General features: G+C 38.5%; 2 protein-coding genes across 3 annotated transcripts in view; both read left to right on the top strand.

Moving 5' to 3' along the window:
- Positions 1-2,352: 2,352 nt before the first annotated feature.
- On the top strand, positions 2,353-8,707 carry nipal3 (NIPA like domain containing 3). Its single transcript, XM_040138218.1, has 11 exons — positions 2,353-2,610; positions 2,884-2,952; positions 3,424-3,595; positions 3,798-3,857; positions 4,231-4,376; positions 5,466-5,562; positions 5,735-5,870; positions 6,134-6,222; positions 6,428-6,491; positions 6,922-7,016; positions 7,379-8,707. The coding sequence occupies exons 1-11, from the start codon at positions 2,575-2,577 to the stop codon at positions 7,540-7,542; spliced, it is 1,128 nt and encodes a 375-aa protein (XP_039994152.1). The 5' UTR covers positions 2,353-2,574; the 3' UTR covers positions 7,543-8,707.
- Positions 8,708-10,204: 1,497 nt separating this feature from the next.
- The window catches only part of rcan3 (regulator of calcineurin 3), a 42,661-nt gene continuing 35,343 nt past the window's right edge, over positions 10,205-17,522 (top strand). Inside the window, exons 1-2 of one of the 2 annotated variants that reach the window (XM_040137542.1) lie at positions 10,205-10,325; positions 11,738-12,002. In XM_040137542.1, the coding sequence (XP_039993476.1) occupies positions 11,793-12,002 (210 nt within the window). In that variant the 5' untranslated portion in view covers positions 10,205-10,325; positions 11,738-11,792. Of the gene's footprint in view, positions 10,326-10,686; positions 10,886-11,737; positions 12,003-17,522 lie in introns of those variants that run through there. The other variant, XM_040137541.1, reaches the window with a different exon arrangement.

Raw genomic sequence — 17,522 nt, 5'->3', positions numbered from 1 at the left:
CAATAAACAATAAAAATGATACTGAAGTGACAGTAAAATTACAAGGCATTACCGATGTGTTGTGTATGCGCATTTTGCCTAAGAAATGTGTTCCTTCTTTTGCTGTTCACAGATTTATAGATGTTGTATTCAGAGTTTTTCTTTTTCTAAATTTTATTCTCTTGTCGTCAGGTTCCAGTTGTTTTTCTTTTATTTATTTATTTATAGATTTATCATCAATCATATTATTACATTTCTCATTTTTAAATTTATCATCTCAGTCACATAAATGTGTGCAACATCTCTGCAATTAAACTGAAGTTGCATAAAACAAACTAAATTACAGCTAAACCAAACACATTGACCCAAGTACATTTGATAAAAACTAAACTGTACTCAACAAAATCAATCATCAAAAAACCTTTCTGTTAAAATCAATTTCTCAAGTTTTTTTTCTGCTACCATTACATTCTTGACACTTTGATTGCAAAGTTAACTGACAGATCGATTGATGGACAACATGATTCCCCAAGTCATTCACCTGCATGCCTTCACACACCTGTTAACACCCTGAGGGAGAAGCACCTGCTAACCATCTCTACTTACCTCCCTTCACACAGTCTGTGGGCTGTAATCAGAGTCTGTGTGATAAATATCTGTGGTCAACAACCCAATGTATCGTTGCAACAAGACGTGAAGGAAACTTGCACTGAACACAGGCGTGGCAGAAAAGAGAGGCTTTGTGGTTTGTGAGGAGATGATATTGTAATATAGAGAAGTATGCTGCTAAAGAATTAAACCACCCCCTACAAAGTCTTAAAAACTGATTGATCTGTATATCGTAAATTATACATGTATGACCCATTTGATCACAAATGGAGTGGTCCTGATTACTCTTTTTCTGGCTAAAAATAAAAGGAAGTGCAACTGTCACTGGATGTCGTGATGATCTTAAGGGCTTTCTGGGGCTCTGAGGAAGAAGCAGGATGCTTCCATTTCCAATCAAAAATTATTCAGATGTATCTTTTGATAAAAATCCAATCTGAACATCTACAGCAATAATCAACAGGTCATAGCTCTGAGCTAATAACAGGACAAGCTCCTGCAACATGCCAGTCAGAAGAGGGAACGTTTGCCAAGAAGACATAATTAATTTCTCATTACTTTCAGGTATTCAGATTTTTACAGTGTCAAATAATTGTAAGAAAGGATCATAATTAAATGCCAATCAAACATCAAATGAAAACAGCAAATTTGCACAGGAATACCTGGCTTTGATTTGAGGACAATGGGACAGGTTGATGGTGTTCTCCCAGGTGTGGTGTTTTAGCTCCCCCTGCTGGTTAACAAATGAAATCTGAAGACTGAATGGTATTTCAGAGTTTGGGTCATTTTATTGTCTGATATCAAGTTCACGTTATCAAGTTAACATCTTAGACTGGACAAAGCTACATGTTTGTTTTTCTTAGTTGCTAACTTTAGTTTAGGTTCAATCTTGTACATTAAAAGGCAGAGACGTGGGAAACTCTGTGAATCCACAGTATAAATAGTATTACCACAGCTACCGCACTGATTTGTATATTTTCTTGACAATATCTCATGTTGAAAAAATGACTCATCAGTTGCTCACATGATTTCTATCTGTTTTTGAGACATGAAAAAAAAAAATCTCTGCTGTCCTTTGGATCAGTAGCTCACACCCTTCATTGACGTACCTTTGTTTTTTTTCCCCACAGCTCCTATTATAGAAACACAGTTGCTGACGTACAGTACTATGTCCCTTCTTCACGGCTGCAATGACACAAAGAGAGGAGAAAACATACCATCAGTGTTTGTCAGGATCAGGAGGAGGGGTAGCTTGTAGTCAGTTAAAGATTCAGCTTTGGAGATGAATGTGCTCAAGTGATGCGAAAGCTTGTGAGTTACCTAATTCATGAACATGTAGTCGAGTTGTAATGGACATTATTTTTAAGACTTTTGAAAATAACTAGGCTTGAAATGGCGTCTGGCACACGACTTGGGTCCCAAGAATTTACTGGGACTTGAGTACCAATTACACCGATCAATACACACAGCCCAATGGCACAGCCTGCTGCCCTCAAGTGGTACTGCAAAGTACAAAGCCAGACTACTGCAAACGATCGAAAAGACAGTGGAACTGAGGAGCCAGTTCGAGAGTCAATCCGGTTAATTAACCACATAGAAATAACAACTGAAACACACACTATCGGCTGTCCCTGTTACTGGGATAATTATCACATTTGTAAATAAAGAAATAAAATACAATAAAAATAAAATAAAAAATTAAATTAAATTAAATTAAATTAAATTAAAATAAATCCTCACTGTTCACGGTCACGTGATTCACGCGTAACTTGCGTTATTGCGTCAGAGCGCAGCCCAAAACAAGTAAATTCGATGAGGAAGTGAAATGATTCTCGTCCCAAATGGTCGTGTCTCCCACACGGTAGAGCCAGACGAGCACAAATAAATGAGCGATAGCTATACAATGTCAAATCGACAAGATGAAATATCTGGTGTCTGAATGTGTGGCTACGGCAGATAATTAAGAAATTGCCTCTGAAGGCGAACGGGATGGATATCAGCAGTGCCGTCGGAGGCTCCTACACGGTGAGACACTCGGCTCATACACAGTAGTTTACTTTTTCATCGTCTGTTAGTACGATAGTTTTACTTTTTCTTCTCGTAGCAGGTGTTGAAACTTTTATAAAGACGTTTTATGTAACTGTGTTTTGTGTCTCTTCACATCTAAAAATTCATATTACACCAAAACTCGGAAGCAAGCAAAGTAGTCTAGATGCCGGTTAGACTGATGGTAAACAACAAATACCGAAACATTTCTTTTAACCTGACTGAATTCAATACATGTTTTTTCTGCCTTAGGACAATCTCATCGGGACTTTACTTGCTATTTTTGGAAATGTGCTCGTCAGCATCTCCCTAAGTATTCAGGTACAGAGCTGCTTTCTACATAAAAATTCCTGCTATGCCATCCAAGCATCTTGATAATATAGTATTAGCTGTAGTAAAGGTACTCTTATTGTGACTCCTATATGGAGTAGTTTTGTTTCTCTGCTTTCTGTATATCATGTACTTATATTTCAGTGCTCTGTGTAAACATGGCTGGAGGGTCACCTGGTTAGAATAACCCTTTAGGGTTAAGCTGCCATTACAGTATCGTTATCAGCCTTCAGTAGATGAAATAATATACAGTTATCACCTGTCATTTCTTTATTCCTGCTGCCCTTCTGTTCTTTGCCTTTTTTTAATTTACAATATCTCTACAGGAAAACCATTTTACTTTGTTTTGTTGGTTTAAGCCTAATTATATGTTTGCTTTGTTAAAGCTATGTATGCTGCAGTAGATTTTCTTTTTACCTAATGTCAGTCACTACTGTGTCTTACCTGCATGCCTACTTGCAGAAATACAGCCATGTGACGTTAGCAGGAACAAAGGACCTGCGTGCCTTCTACCGCACTAAAACCTGGTGGTGTGGTTTTGTACTGACCTGTCTTGGGGAGGGAGCAAACTTTGTCTCTTATGCCTTTGCCCCCCTCGCTCTCGTAGCACCCCTTAATGCCGTGTCTATCTTGAGTAAGTATTTTTAATACTATTCTCTAATATGTTATTGATGATCCTGATGGAGATAAATTATCATTACAATCATTGACACGTTGGCAAAAACAAGCAGCTACTCACTGAAATTTCCTAATTTCACTTTCAAATTCATACATGGAACAAATTAAATGAAAAGTCTGTATAACATATTGTGTTATGCTTTTCTTTTTGTTTTCAGCAAGCTCAATTTTGGGTCTTCTTTTTCTGCGCGAGAAATCTAAGCCAAAGGACTTTGCAAGTAAGATCAGCATAAGTGTGAAGATGTGCAGTTTTACTGACCATACAGTCATTGGCACTGACACTCACATGCAAATATCATGTAATTCGTGCCATTGTATTCAAATTCTTCAGCACTTGGCAGAGTACACACTGCCTCAGCTGTTTTAATCACTGAAATGACAAAGTCAAAGAGTTTGTCCATGTGCGGGACATATTTTATTGGAAATATAATTCCTTTTTTCTCTCTTGTGCCCTAAGAAATACTGTATCTTGAGTTTTACTGTGATACCTGAAATTCCCTCTACTGTGTCCTGTTATACATAATATCCTAAAACATTTCCTTCTCCACATCTGAATGCCTCCAATTAGTTGTAAACTGTATCTTCTTTCAGAGCGCTACGGGCTGTCCTTCCTGGGCTGTGTCCTAACCATAGGAGGAACCTACCTCTTTGTAGCGTTTGGACCAAACTCTCATGAAAAACTCAAAGCGGAGAACATTGTGAAGCACATTGTAGGATGGCCTGTTCTCTTGTATCTGGTAAGATATTTTCATTCACTGAAAAAAAAGTTTAGAAGCATGAGGCTCTATAAATATTTCTCATTAGTTTTCCATCTTAAGATCTATTGTGCTTACTTTCCAACCAAACAGTTGATTAAGGTGTAGCAGCCCAGTGTCAATGCATGACATTGCCAGAGAGGATATTAAATATAGACATACTGTATGTCCTGAACATAAATGAAAACGGGAAAGAAAAAAATCTCTTAGACAGTTATTGTATTGTTAGAAATATTCTTCTACACCTTTGGGCCTACAAAATGCAAATTTTACCACACCTATTTTACCCCTCATTTATGTTCCATCAATATACCCGGCAGTACAGGTTTGGTGACTCATGTTTTATTATTTGCTGAGACTGCCAGAGGTGTTCATTCAACTCAGTGGGTTTTTTTGAGGCTGTAGTTTGAAAACATCCTGTGACGTTCAGTTACTGTGGGCGAGGGTCTACTTGTGAATGCTGTTCCTCCTTCCAAGTTAATCTTTCCTATGTTTGGCATTCATGTCTTTTCACCTTGCATAATTGCAGGTTGTAATCGATCCACCAGACATTCACACAGTGACTACTTTGAATCACAATTACAAATTCACCTGCGCAAGTGAGCCATCTTAGGGGGGATATCAATTCCACTCCCCTATTTAATGTAGCAAGTTTTAAAAGTCTCTAAACACATAAAGACATACAGTAAAAAGACAAACACTGGACAACTGCAGAGCCATAAATGTGACCATTGAGTTAAATCAACTGCTATGCCTGTATTAACCAAAAGCAAAGCGTATTAGATTTTCTGAATTGTTTTTTACTGCAAGGATGCTGTATTTTACAGTATTTCATGTTTCTGTTGTTGATTTCTGGTATCTGGTCTCCCCCCTTTTGGCACAAATCATGATCCAAAACTTGCACTGAACAAAGCAAACTTCCTAGCCTTCTTTACCTGTGTTATCATTCATCACAAATGTTTGTGTCTGGCTATTAGCTTAATTGTGCCATTATTGAACCTTACTGTGCTTCCTGTTTTGTTTATTTGAAATTAATTTTGTGTTTATTGTTGCTGTTATCCTTATTGACAGCTCCTGGAGATTATCACGTTCTGCCTGCTGTTATACTTCTATAAACAACACAGTGCTAACTACCTCGTTATTATTCTGCTAATGGTCGCTCTACTGGGTGAGTCTGCAGCATTAAAGCCAGACAATTTTGTACTGTCTCTAAATTCAAGCTATTACCATACTTTATTGAAATGCCGTGCCATTTTTTGAACATTCAAAAGGCACGTAAACAATTTTTAGACCCTTGTTTGTTCCGTGCTTAACAGTATTTTTGGTGGGTTTGTGTACAGGCTCTGTCACGGTCATCACAGTGAAGGCAGTGTCAGGCATGTTAGTACTCACCGCTGAGGGCACCATGCAGCTTGACTCCCCGATCTTCAGTGTCATGTTTGTGTGCATGGTGGCTTCAGTGGTCTTCCAAGCCAGGTGAGATGCTGGAAGATCAAAGAGGAAGTATTTACTGAAACAGGGAAGAGAGTAGTTAGTGCATGTTTGGTGGCTACACTTGGCTACAGTGTTGTCAACCGAAGGTGATAACATATACAAAGAATAAAGATACATACATTGGTTTGCTATTCAAGTTTTTATTGTTTATTCTATGGGTGAAAACAATTAGGTCATGGTCTTTAAATAAGTTTTCTTAAATAGTCATTGTTTACTATTTTTTTTATGTGTTAATGTCTTCTTAGATTTCTCTCCCAAGCTTGTAAGCTGTATGACTCTTCTCTGATTGCCAGTGTCAACTACATCCTCTCCACTTTCTTTGCTGTGGTAGCTGGTGAGTTATGGCTTTCTTTATCTGGGTTTGTTGTTGCCCAGACTGCTGCTGAGTTTCTATTTTGACAGGCAGTTTTCATTTGGACGTAGAATAACTGGTGAATGCAGTTCGCTGCCAGGCATGAAAAGCCTCTCTTAAGAGTCACAGCGTGGAAGTTATAAGACTTTTTTTTTTTTTTTTAATCTCTTTCTTTTCTGGTTTTCAGGAGCTGTGTTTTACTTAGAGTTTAAGAATGAAGATGTCCTTCACATCTGCATGTTTTTGTTGGGGTGAGTGATCATCCTTCATTGGCCTTTTTCACATTAGACATTTTGACATGTCGTAGTAAGAAAAGCACAGGTGTTTGTAAAAAACTGAATGACGGCTGAATTCTGTTTAGCTGCTTCAGTCTCAGTGTCCTGGTATTGTGCATGCTGGCACAGTGTCACACTGTCATGACTCACTGTGACAAATGAAATACAACAGATACTTTGTTATTGTTATTAGTAACAACCTGTGCTTTTCCTACCATGAAAAAAATGTCTGCTATGAAAAGGCCCATTACATTTTTTGCAATGCTACAGCCAAACATCAGTAAACATAGAAAACAGACATCTGCTGGGAACATGTGATGACTTACATTAAAATATTTCAAAATGCTGTTGAATTTTTTAACCTCCTTTTCCATAAAATTTGTAACTGATTTTGTGCTCTGTAAAGGTCTGCATTGTGTTTCCTGGGGGTCTTTCTCATCACCAAGAACAGGAAAAAGACCAAGACCTTTGAGCCATATGTCACTATGGATATGACTAATGGTTTGTATAAACTTATCTTAAATTCTAATAATTGTACAGGTATCTGTTTTAGATTTAAAGCTACACAAAGAAAGATTTTTATGCAGAAGTACCTTTGTCCTATGAACCCAAATCACAAAGTGGTGACTGCAACAGGGAAGATTCATGCAATTCAACATGTCTGAAGGCTAAAAAAGACAGTGGATGTAAATACCTCTCGAACTTTTAAATAGGTTACCTCTCACCAAACCTACCTAGTGTACCTTCAAAAATAAAATACATGGACTCTAAAACATACAATATTTTCCATGAGATATTAAACCTGCAGTTGTTCATTTGAAGTTAGGTTGAGAACCTACCCTACCTGTCCTTTCCAACATCAGGTGTCCCAACTATTCATGACAAGGGCCTGGTGGTTCAGCCAGACTTCAATGGTTCTTACTCCTACGGGGCTCTGGTCAACAACGATGGAGTGGCTCCTGTGACTCTACCAGTCAACCTGGAACAGCAGCCAGTCAGCAGCCTACCTGACCTGAAGAAAGATTAGAACCAAAGATTTCTTGTGGGTTTTTTTTTTCTTTTTTTCTTCCCCCCCTTTAGTCCATTCAACTATAAACAACATTCAAGGACCTTGAAAGACCAAGATGTGTATGTTCAGTTGTTTTCACATACGCACAAGACCAGAGTCAATCTCAGTAGGATGTTGTCCACTGGATGTTTTTTAGATGTTCTCTTATCACCTAGCACTCTTCTCCACATCCATTCCTTTTTGAAATCTCTGAACCAAAACGTGACCTCGAGAAGCTTTCCTTTTTTTGAGAAGATGTCAACTGTGTTAATTCCAAAAATGAACGGAAGAAACTTGAACCTTCTGGAGGTTTGAGTGGATTCACAAACATGGCTTCAGAAATATGACAACAGAGGGTGCTTTGACTTGAAGCTTACTGCCTTGTACTCTGTGTTAGCTTTGACATGTACAACAAGAACTTACTTCCAAGACTGTTAGCAGTTTTGTCTCATTTGTTAATTAATGGGAGCAAACAGCGAAAAAATAAAATAATCAGTTCTTCCATTGGAATTGTGAAGTTACTCAATTCCATATTCCAACAGTTTTATAATTTAGCTGCAGACTTTTTCAGAATACTTGCCAATTAACATTTTGACTTTAAATATCTGCCTATAACCATCTTATATGAGCAGTTTTCGATCCACAGTTTTCTGCCTTTTGTTCATGGGATGTCATTGTATTATTACTTTCTCTAATGTGACCAAACAATGGCAGCAATTGTTTTAATTTATTGTAATGTATTTATTAATTTAAAAGTTTTCTTTTAATGTGCCTTGAAAAGTATCTGTGAGCTGGATAACTTACTGTAAGGTGGTACATAACCCACGTAGATGTGTGATTCATCGCTGTGGCAGTTGAGTTATTCAAAGGCAACTGTAATCTGTCAGTGCCTGTCTGAATAAAAAATAAAAATCCAAATCTTTTGAAAAGAAAATTGATGGTGCTTTGGATGACTCAAAAAGAAAGGAAGAGAAAAAACATGCCTCATGAAATTACTGATATAGTACAATTAGTTAAATGTGTAAGTATGGGGAAAAAAAGTAGTCTACTTACAGAGGTGTAAATTTTAAATTGTGTTTTTGGAAGTTAAAAATATTCCTGATGACAAACAAATTTAGAAATAAAAATCAAAGTACGTCGTTAATGTTGCTGAATTACTGTGTTTCTTTCTGGTACAATGTATTTCAAATGTAACCTCATCAGTTTTTTCCCAAGCTGAAAATTGATGCTGCAATAATTGAAATATCCATGTGGCTGCATAAATGGGATACTTACAGGTTTATCTTCGCCACATGCTGCGCTGCATTTACACAGTGTTAATAAAACAGAGAGCTACACAAGAGCTATAGGCTTTGATCCAGCATTCAGCACATGGTTATTTTGATGATTTGTCCTTTGGTTGTTCACTGAAATCTGTGTGTGTATATATGCTCAACATTAACATCACTGTGTAAACCAACTGAAATCTATTTTGTTATTAATACTGCTTCTATTGACACAAGAACAGCTTTTAAAACAATTCACTCATGCTTTAAAGTCAAACTTTCCCATTGTAAATTATATGCAATCATCATATTGTGTCATATAAAGTTAATGTAATCCAGTTTTGTTGTATTTGGAGTAATTCCTCGTGTTTTTGGTTGGTCACATTTTATATAAAATTTGCAGAAACTACTTGTTTTTTTTTTTTAAACAGAAAATTTGCAGTTATGCTAGCAGAAGATTATATAGTATGTTCATTTGTCTTTAAGTCCTGATAATATTTTGTTAATCACTAGATATTTGTTTTTTCTAAAGTTTTGAAAATGACTCTGATTTAGAGCTCACTGTGAAAGATGAGCCAAAGCCTGGTGGTCTCCCACCACATAGGGCCTGGGTTTTCCGGCTTTACTAATTATTTCTTCGGTAAAAAAAAAAAAAAAAAAAAAAAAAAAAAGACCAAACAATAAATGTGGCAACCAGAGTACAGTCGTACCGTTTAATGGCTCATTCCACCAGAAGTAAAGCCTCTCTAAATTTAGGTTTACTGACGGCTTGGTGATCGGGGAGTCTATGGAAGGTATTCGACTGTGTTCTGGGGCCAAAAATTTAGCTGTGGATTCGTTATAATCCTGTAATCCAGTATGACATTTGTTGCGTGAAATATCCCACTGACTGATCTTTCTGAAAATCTGTTGCACCATGTTGCTTGAAAATCGAGTACTGCAAAGAATGTTAAAACTGACGAACTAAAATTAAACTTTAAGCTACTGCACAAAATTGAAGAGGCACCTTATTTTGTGCAACAGGTAGATCCAGAGGACTGAGCTCTAAGACACGTAAAAACATTAAATGTATGTATGTGTATAGAGGTGTTACTACCCAATTTTACAACAGCATTTGAGACAGTCAATTGATCCTCGGGCCGGCTCAGTCGACTCTCCTGGACTTGGACTATCAAATTAAACCACGGTTTGCTGCTTGATCGCCACCAATCTTGAAGCGGAGCATCCTCCCCCTCGCTGCAGCCTCATTGGTCGCAACGAGCCTCCGCCGGCGTCTCATTGGTCTCACCTGCGGGTCCAGACGCCGGGGTAGGCTGCGTCAGATACTGTCCAATAATCCGGTGATAACAAACACCGACGCGTCTGACAGCAGCCTCAGAAATATCAGAGCAGCCTCGGTCTGTCTTGTTAAACAAAGCCCCCCCCCCACAAATAAAAATCCTGATTTTAGTCCGCGTGCAATGGGCTGTTTGGGCCGCTTTCACTGACAGTAGTGAGGTGAGTAATAATACAAACACGAATATCTTCATTGAATCGATTAGCAATGAAAATTAAAACACTAACTTCATCCTGGCGAGCCCTGCCATGACTGTGGTAACTTTCGTACCAGTATCCTTTCGCGTTATAGCCCAAAATCAGCATTTAACTATGGAAACAAGTGTTCTCACGAGAGGGAGATTGTGTGTGTGTTGCCGTCACGATAAACGCTCGTGAGCCCTCAACGTAACGGTTTCCTTGGAGTACGCGCAATGCAAATTCTGATGTCACGAGTCTCCATGGCCATTTATGCGGTAGGCGTGACGTCACTGCCTTGGCGCGCTCTGTTTGTACGTCACCGTACGGATATGAAATTACAGGAGGATGCAGTTTTTGGTCTGTAATCGATACCCATACCGTATTTCTCCTAAATATTTGACACCCGCTTGACTTTTAGATGTTGCCGTGATTTAAATATCGACGATAAGCGTCATTCGAGGATATGGACCTCTAGATGGCACTCTGTCCCCAGCAATGTTGCCGAAGACAGTCTCTGGGAGTGGAAGTTTTCATATATTAGGGTTCGACTTGGCTTCATCTAACAATTTTCTTTTACTGTATATGATCCATGTTTGAATGTTTCCCCACACCTCGCTTCCTTGTATAACTCATATAATGCTTAGATCGCAAACATTTAGCTGATTAATCATTAAGTCGGTCAAAGGAAAATGAATAAGCAATTATTTTCATAGTTGCTTTATCATGTCAACATTCACAGCTTCCAGCCTTTCAGGAGTTACTTTTGGTTTTCTTATTCTTCTGTGTTGTAACCTTAATATATTTGGATTTGGGACTACTCGTTGAACAAAAACATTTAAATTTGTCACCCTGGGCTCTGGGAAACTGAGATTGGCATTTTTCACTGTTGTAATTTTATGAATTAATTTTTAGGCTTGTTGCACCAATATTTTTTGAAAATGAAGGTAAAGCTTATACAGTATATAGTGTTGTTTGCGCCAGTATAAACATTAAATACAGCACCTCTTGGTATCTGCGAAAGCTGGTTCTCTAAACACTGGACTGGGAGCAGGTGGTAGATTTTCTCCTAGTCACCAGCTAGCAGCCAGATATAAGTGAATCATGAAAAAAGACCGGACATTTTAATCAGCAGAACTGGCCTACAAGTATTGTTTTGCCTCATCTTTGCTCCTGTTCTTCATTTTTTCCTCTTGTGATCTTTAGCTGTCACTCCTTCATTCATCGTCCTTCTTTTCCCCCTCCGGTTTTCTCTTTTATCTATCCCACAGCCTGTATAGTATCATCACTGAAGCTTTTCGTGCAACCCTGTAATCTTCACGCTTTTCTCCAAACATTCAGCCGGTATATTCACCTTATCTCTCAACTTCCAATCTGTTAACCTCACCTCTCCCCAGTTCCAGCCTTTGTGGTCCCCATCTCCCTTTCAGCAGTCTACTAAAAGGCTTCAACATGCTACGAGAGAGCTCCAAGGTGTGGAGCAACGGCTCAGAGGCCTACAGCAGCGATCCTGAGGAGGACGAGGAGGAGGAGGAGGACATGGTGTTTGGGGAGAATGATCAGGACGGCATGGTGGAGGAGATGATGGATCTGAGCGACCTTCCCACAGCACTCTTTGCATGCAGCGTCCATGAAGCTGTGTTCGAAGAGGACGTACACAGGGTGAGATGGAGCGAACTCACTTTCTGGGTCATACTTTGGCCGTGTGTATGTGTGGTGTGTTTGTGGGTCGGTGAGTCAGTATGTGTACGTTTGAGGCATCCAGCTGAGTGTGCCAGCGCATCCAAGATTCAAAGCCCAGCACCACTTGCATGATGTCATCCACAGCTTTTTCTCCTGTCTGTCGAAGTCCAGTCACGGTCTCAAGCTGCTTTGCTGATTGCTCAACCTTTAAGGGCACACAGCCACCTACATACACACACACACACACACACACACACGCACACCTGATGCTGTTATTTATTTGTCATGGAATAACAATAAGACATGCACAGAATTGGGAGCCATACTCTGGCTTAATCCACGTGCCTGTGCATATAGATGCTAATAGATGTGGCAACAGGGCTCACACAGAAGCCCACAAACAGACATGTTTGTGACATCAAACATCAAATCCAGTTCACGCCTGCCCATGCACACACATACTATATATATTCTTTTAAGGACTTTCTAGGATGAGTAGGGTCTCTCTGTCACAGCTTTATCAGACTCATCAGAGCCGGAATACTTGGATCCTGTTTGCCAGAGGAGAATACAGAGAAAATGCTTTTAATTTTCTGTCCCTCTAATCCAATTATGCTGCCCTACCATCCCTCCATCCTTCCAGCTGGCATGCTTCACATCTCTCTCTCTGTCTCTCTTTTTAAGTCATTTTAAGTCATCTCTGTCAAGTCTACCCATCCATCTCTTTCTACTGTATGTCTACAAAAGCTACCCACCTCATCATCTGCGTACGTTTTCGCTTCTCCTTCTGATCACTTGCATGTTAACTTTATGCTGCCTCCCCTCAGTTCTTTTAATATTCCCCTTCCGTCTCTCTCTGAAGCGTTCTTTATTTATCTTCTCTATGTATGTAAATGCAAAGCAGAGAGGCTAAATCTGGCACATGCAAAAAATCCCTTTAAATGAATCAGTCCTGCTTTGTGAGTTTGCTGTTTGTACACCCATTGCTCCTGGTGGTGGATTCCGCCCCCTTCCCTCCCTTTCGTTTTGCGTCCTCACTTCATTACGATTCACATTTGGGCTTTTAAGTGGAAATGCCACCCACACACCATTCAGTCAGAGCATGTCAATAGAGTGTTCTCCATATGGTTCAATTAAATGAGCTTGGCTAAAAATAGAATTTTTGACATTTATTTAAACTTTCAAAAATGAGAACAGGGAGGGGTGAGGTATGAAATAAACAGGTTGCTTTTGATATTTTCAAAGCACGAACAGGGACTCTGTGAGGTTGTTTTTGGCTTGTAGCGGTGCTTTTGATTCTGCTCACACACACACACACGCACACTGACACACATGCACATTCGCATAGTCGGTAACTTATTCTAAAATTATTGTTTTTATTATAATTATTTTTCCTTACTGCGAAAAACTTGACATCTCTAAATTCAGCGTCTACATCATCAGTGAAGTACAGGAACATGGCAACCTACATTTTTGTGTCTTAGGGCTCTTGGCTCTCTCCCAACACTGACATTACCTTCTGTTTCTGTTCTCCAAGGCCTAGATGCAGAAGGATGGGCTGTTTCTGTAATCAGACACTGCTCTTTTAGGGAGGGAGGCATGGAGAGAGAGAGAGAGACATGGGCTCCCATATTTATAAGAAGCTCTTAGCAGGCTATGAAAGCCTTTTCCTTTCTTCTGTATTAGTGAAAAGAAAGTAAAACCTAGTGGCACACTCTTCTCTTTTATCTGCAGTATTTTGTTCCCATGACCAGCTTTTAAGTAAAATGGAGAGACGCTTTAAAAGTGCTCACTGTTTCTTCAAGAAGTTCAGCTGAGGCCTGGTCAGATCCGCCCACCTCTCTGATTGAAATGATTGGGTTTATTATTCATTCACTAGTTAAAATGAATTCTCGTGATTAACAGGGCTTTAGCACTACACTTAATGATTTGAATGATCTCGCATAGAGCTCAATTCATCAGTCTCTTATTTGGAATATAATAATGGGCATTGTTTATCATTGCATCATTATTACAGACAAATGCAGCATTTAAGATGAGGCTAATAGCAAACTTTTTCTTTAATGCTAAATGTCTCAAAAAGGTAAAATGTTTGTGGTCGTTAACACTACTTTTTTTAGCTATTTTACAAAAGCAAATTGAAGGATTTTAAATTAATGGACTTGTTCTTCCTACCTTATTGTCCACAATTTACCATTCAGCATTAATGAAAATCAAAACTTGCCGGAGAAAAATAATTTTTCATAATAAACTATACATCAGCATGCCTTTCCTGTTGTGTGAGAAATATCTTTATAAATCTAAAAAAAACCTACCATTTGGTATTCTTTAGAAAAACTTCACACTGAATACAACTTTCATTTTATTTTCCTCCTGAACAAAATTTTCATTGATTGTTCATATAAATGATCCGATTTTCTATTTCCAATTTTTTTAGTTCATATTATCTAATATTTATTAATGTCCGACATCGAATGCCTGTGTCCAGCTTGATAAGGTTGGTAGACTGTAAACAGCAGGGGCAGTGATGGAAATAAGTCCATGAACTGATTGCTCTATCACCAACAAAGTCTGATATATCAAGTATTTTATAAATTTGTTCAGAAAATGTTGTTAATAATCCAAACCAAAATAAAAAACTTTCGGCCACCCTCCAGCGGTAACCCAAACTGGACTGAATCTGTATTGTCATATCAGATTTAACCTGAAAAATGCTGAGTTGCTAATAGCCCTGATTAACTGGCTCAGAGTGGTTTTCATTGTGGCCTGACGAATGATCAACATTACGATTAACACTGTTGCATAGGGTGAACACAGCTGCAGCCAGTGTGTCTTCTAATTCAGACATGATTCATTGTCTAAAGCTCCCACAGAAAACGAGTGTGTACAAGGAGTGAGGGAGTTAGAGACAGAGGTGTGTGTGTGTGTGTGTGTGTGTGTGTGTGTGTGTGTGTGTGTGTGTGTGTGTGTGTGTGTGTGTGTGTGTGGGCAAAGTAACGAGGCAAAGTGGTTTCTGTGCTTGTCAAGAGAAAGGTCGGAGAAGCCATTATAAATCGTCCCTCATAGTGCCCAGTGTATATCAGGCCTAATCAGCACAGAGCAAAGCTTTCGTTGCTGCTCCTGCTGCTGTCAGACTGAACTCTCCTCAATCCATAACCAGTGCAATCAAGCAAGCACCAGCTGCAGGCTTAATGCAACACCGAGCAAATTGTTTTTATCTTACAGGCAAAAGAAAACCAAACATTTTTAAGTTACTGCAAAATACTGATAATATGCTCGAACTGATGAAACCACAGGGAATTATGAGTTGATTCTGCAGTTCCTCGCCGCTCTTTTCATGCAGCAGCAGACAGCTGTTTTCAGGAACAAATTTCTGATAAACTACTACACTACCTGTGTACAATACCTTTATCAAATGACACAGATGAAATTAGTGACTAGCTGGTTAACATAGTTGAACATTTAGTAGCTAAAGAGAAAACGGAGAAACCGAAAAGTAAGCTAATATGACTAGCATTCGTTGGGTGGCCTGGATGTGTAAATAGACAACTGTTCACCACAGACTTAATCTAAAAAAAAAAAAAAAAAAAACGTTAGCGGTATTTTATTGTGTTGTAATTGAAAATGGTACATTACATGTAGGTAGGTTGTTTTTCAGTGGTGACACCTGAGAAAGAATTTTGTTAGGCTACAAATTAAAGAATACGACTTTAAAGAATATTTAATTTAAGCTTACTTTACAACAACTTTAGAGTCACTAAATTAAAGAAGAAACAAGAACTTGAAAAAGAGTTCAGCTTATTTAGGATTAAAATCAAGGCAGAGTGTCAGTATAACAAATTATTTGTGAATTTATGTATATGAGTGTATGTATGTGTATATGTTTAAAGGCAGTTATTAACTGTAATTGGTGTTACTCTGATATTGAGTTTATCAAAAAGAAACAAAAAGGAAAACATAAATCTTAGGTAAATGTCACATAAACTGCCTGAGAAAGGTCCTAAAATTGCCCATATAAACACATGTAGTATCAGGAAAAAATTAACTGAAGTAGCAGATGTACTGTTATTGAAAAATGTACACAAATTGTCTCATTTAGATTCTACATTGGAGGATACATCACTGATGATACATGGATATAATATTTTTTAGAGAAGACAGAGATGCATATGGAGGAGGGGGTTTCTTGCTATATTCAAACTCATATACCTGTAAAAGTTAGGCAGAATCTAACGTCATCTGATATTGAGGTACTTTGGCCATAAGTTTGTTTGAAACATCTTAAGCTGATATTAAAAGGATGTTGTTACAGACTCCCGAGTGCTAACAGTTTGTATTTCGACAAAATATGTGATATGTTGTATCATGCTAGTAGTACAAGTCATAAAATATATTTTATGGGTGACTTAAACATAGATTGGAATCCTTTTTGCAGTTTCATTATTTAAAGCAAAGACATATATATATACAACACCTATGGTCTCCTCTTGTGAATGGACTATCATTGAATTTGTTTTCGAATAGCATTTTTCAGTTTTACAATTGTTTCCTTTAAAATCAACAGCCAACTGCTGTTTTTATCATCTATTGGAAGTGTGTTTAGCGTACTGCTTAGCTGTGCACCTATACGAATAATGAGGACAGAGGATGCGACATGATAGTTTTCAAAACTCTGTACTACAGACACATTTTGGTCAGGACCAAAAAAGCGTTGAGTTTTGATTTCTAGTCCTATTTAACATCAACACCCCTTTTCCCCCAGTAACAGAGCCCCTGTTACTATAGATAATCCCCAGTACACTCTTTTCAGCAGATTTCATAGGGTGTATTTCAATGGGACTAGTTCTTTGGTGGGAAGTAGTTCCAAGCAAAACAATCCATAGTGTTTTCGATGGATTATCCTGTAACTAGGACATTATATCCGGGAAATTAAAATTCATTGTATTGTATTGGGGTGTAGGCAGAAAATTTGGAGACATACAGTATATATAGTATTAGCACAAAAATTTTCCAAACTTTCCCTCTTAGCAATGCATTAGCAGTGTAGCAGCGATAGAGAACTGTAAGTATATGAAAAGCTGAACTGCTCTGGTGGACACATCTGTCCCACTTCACACTAATGTGTTTGATTTTGTAACTCATATCTATTGGAAGATAAAGTTAGACAACCTCGGCGCAGAGTGGAGCGAATGAAACACACCAGGGACTAAAGATGGCGTGATAGAAGATGTGAAAAGTGAGACTTAAAGTGAGTGTGATCGTGTGTGTGCGTGTGTGTGTGTGTGTGTGTGTGTGTGTGTGTGTGTGTGTGTGTGTGTGTGTGTGTGTGTGTGTTTTATGTGCACACACAATGCATGTACATACAGTGTGCATGCATGCGCATGGTAGTGATATATTTGCATGTGTCAGACTACAGTCTATTTTTGGGTGTGGGTCTCGGGGGGTGAACGTGAGGGAGCGGGTGCTTAGCAGGCTGAAGGTCAGACATGATGCAGTGTG

This window comes from Xiphias gladius, chromosome 10 (genome assembly GCF_016859285.1).
Source record: "Xiphias gladius isolate SHS-SW01 ecotype Sanya breed wild chromosome 10, ASM1685928v1, whole genome shotgun sequence".
Taxonomy (NCBI): domain Eukaryota; kingdom Metazoa; phylum Chordata; class Actinopteri; order Istiophoriformes; family Xiphiidae; genus Xiphias; species Xiphias gladius.
Note: the sequence above shows the minus strand (reverse complement) of the source record. Positions and strands in the feature narration are given on the sequence as shown.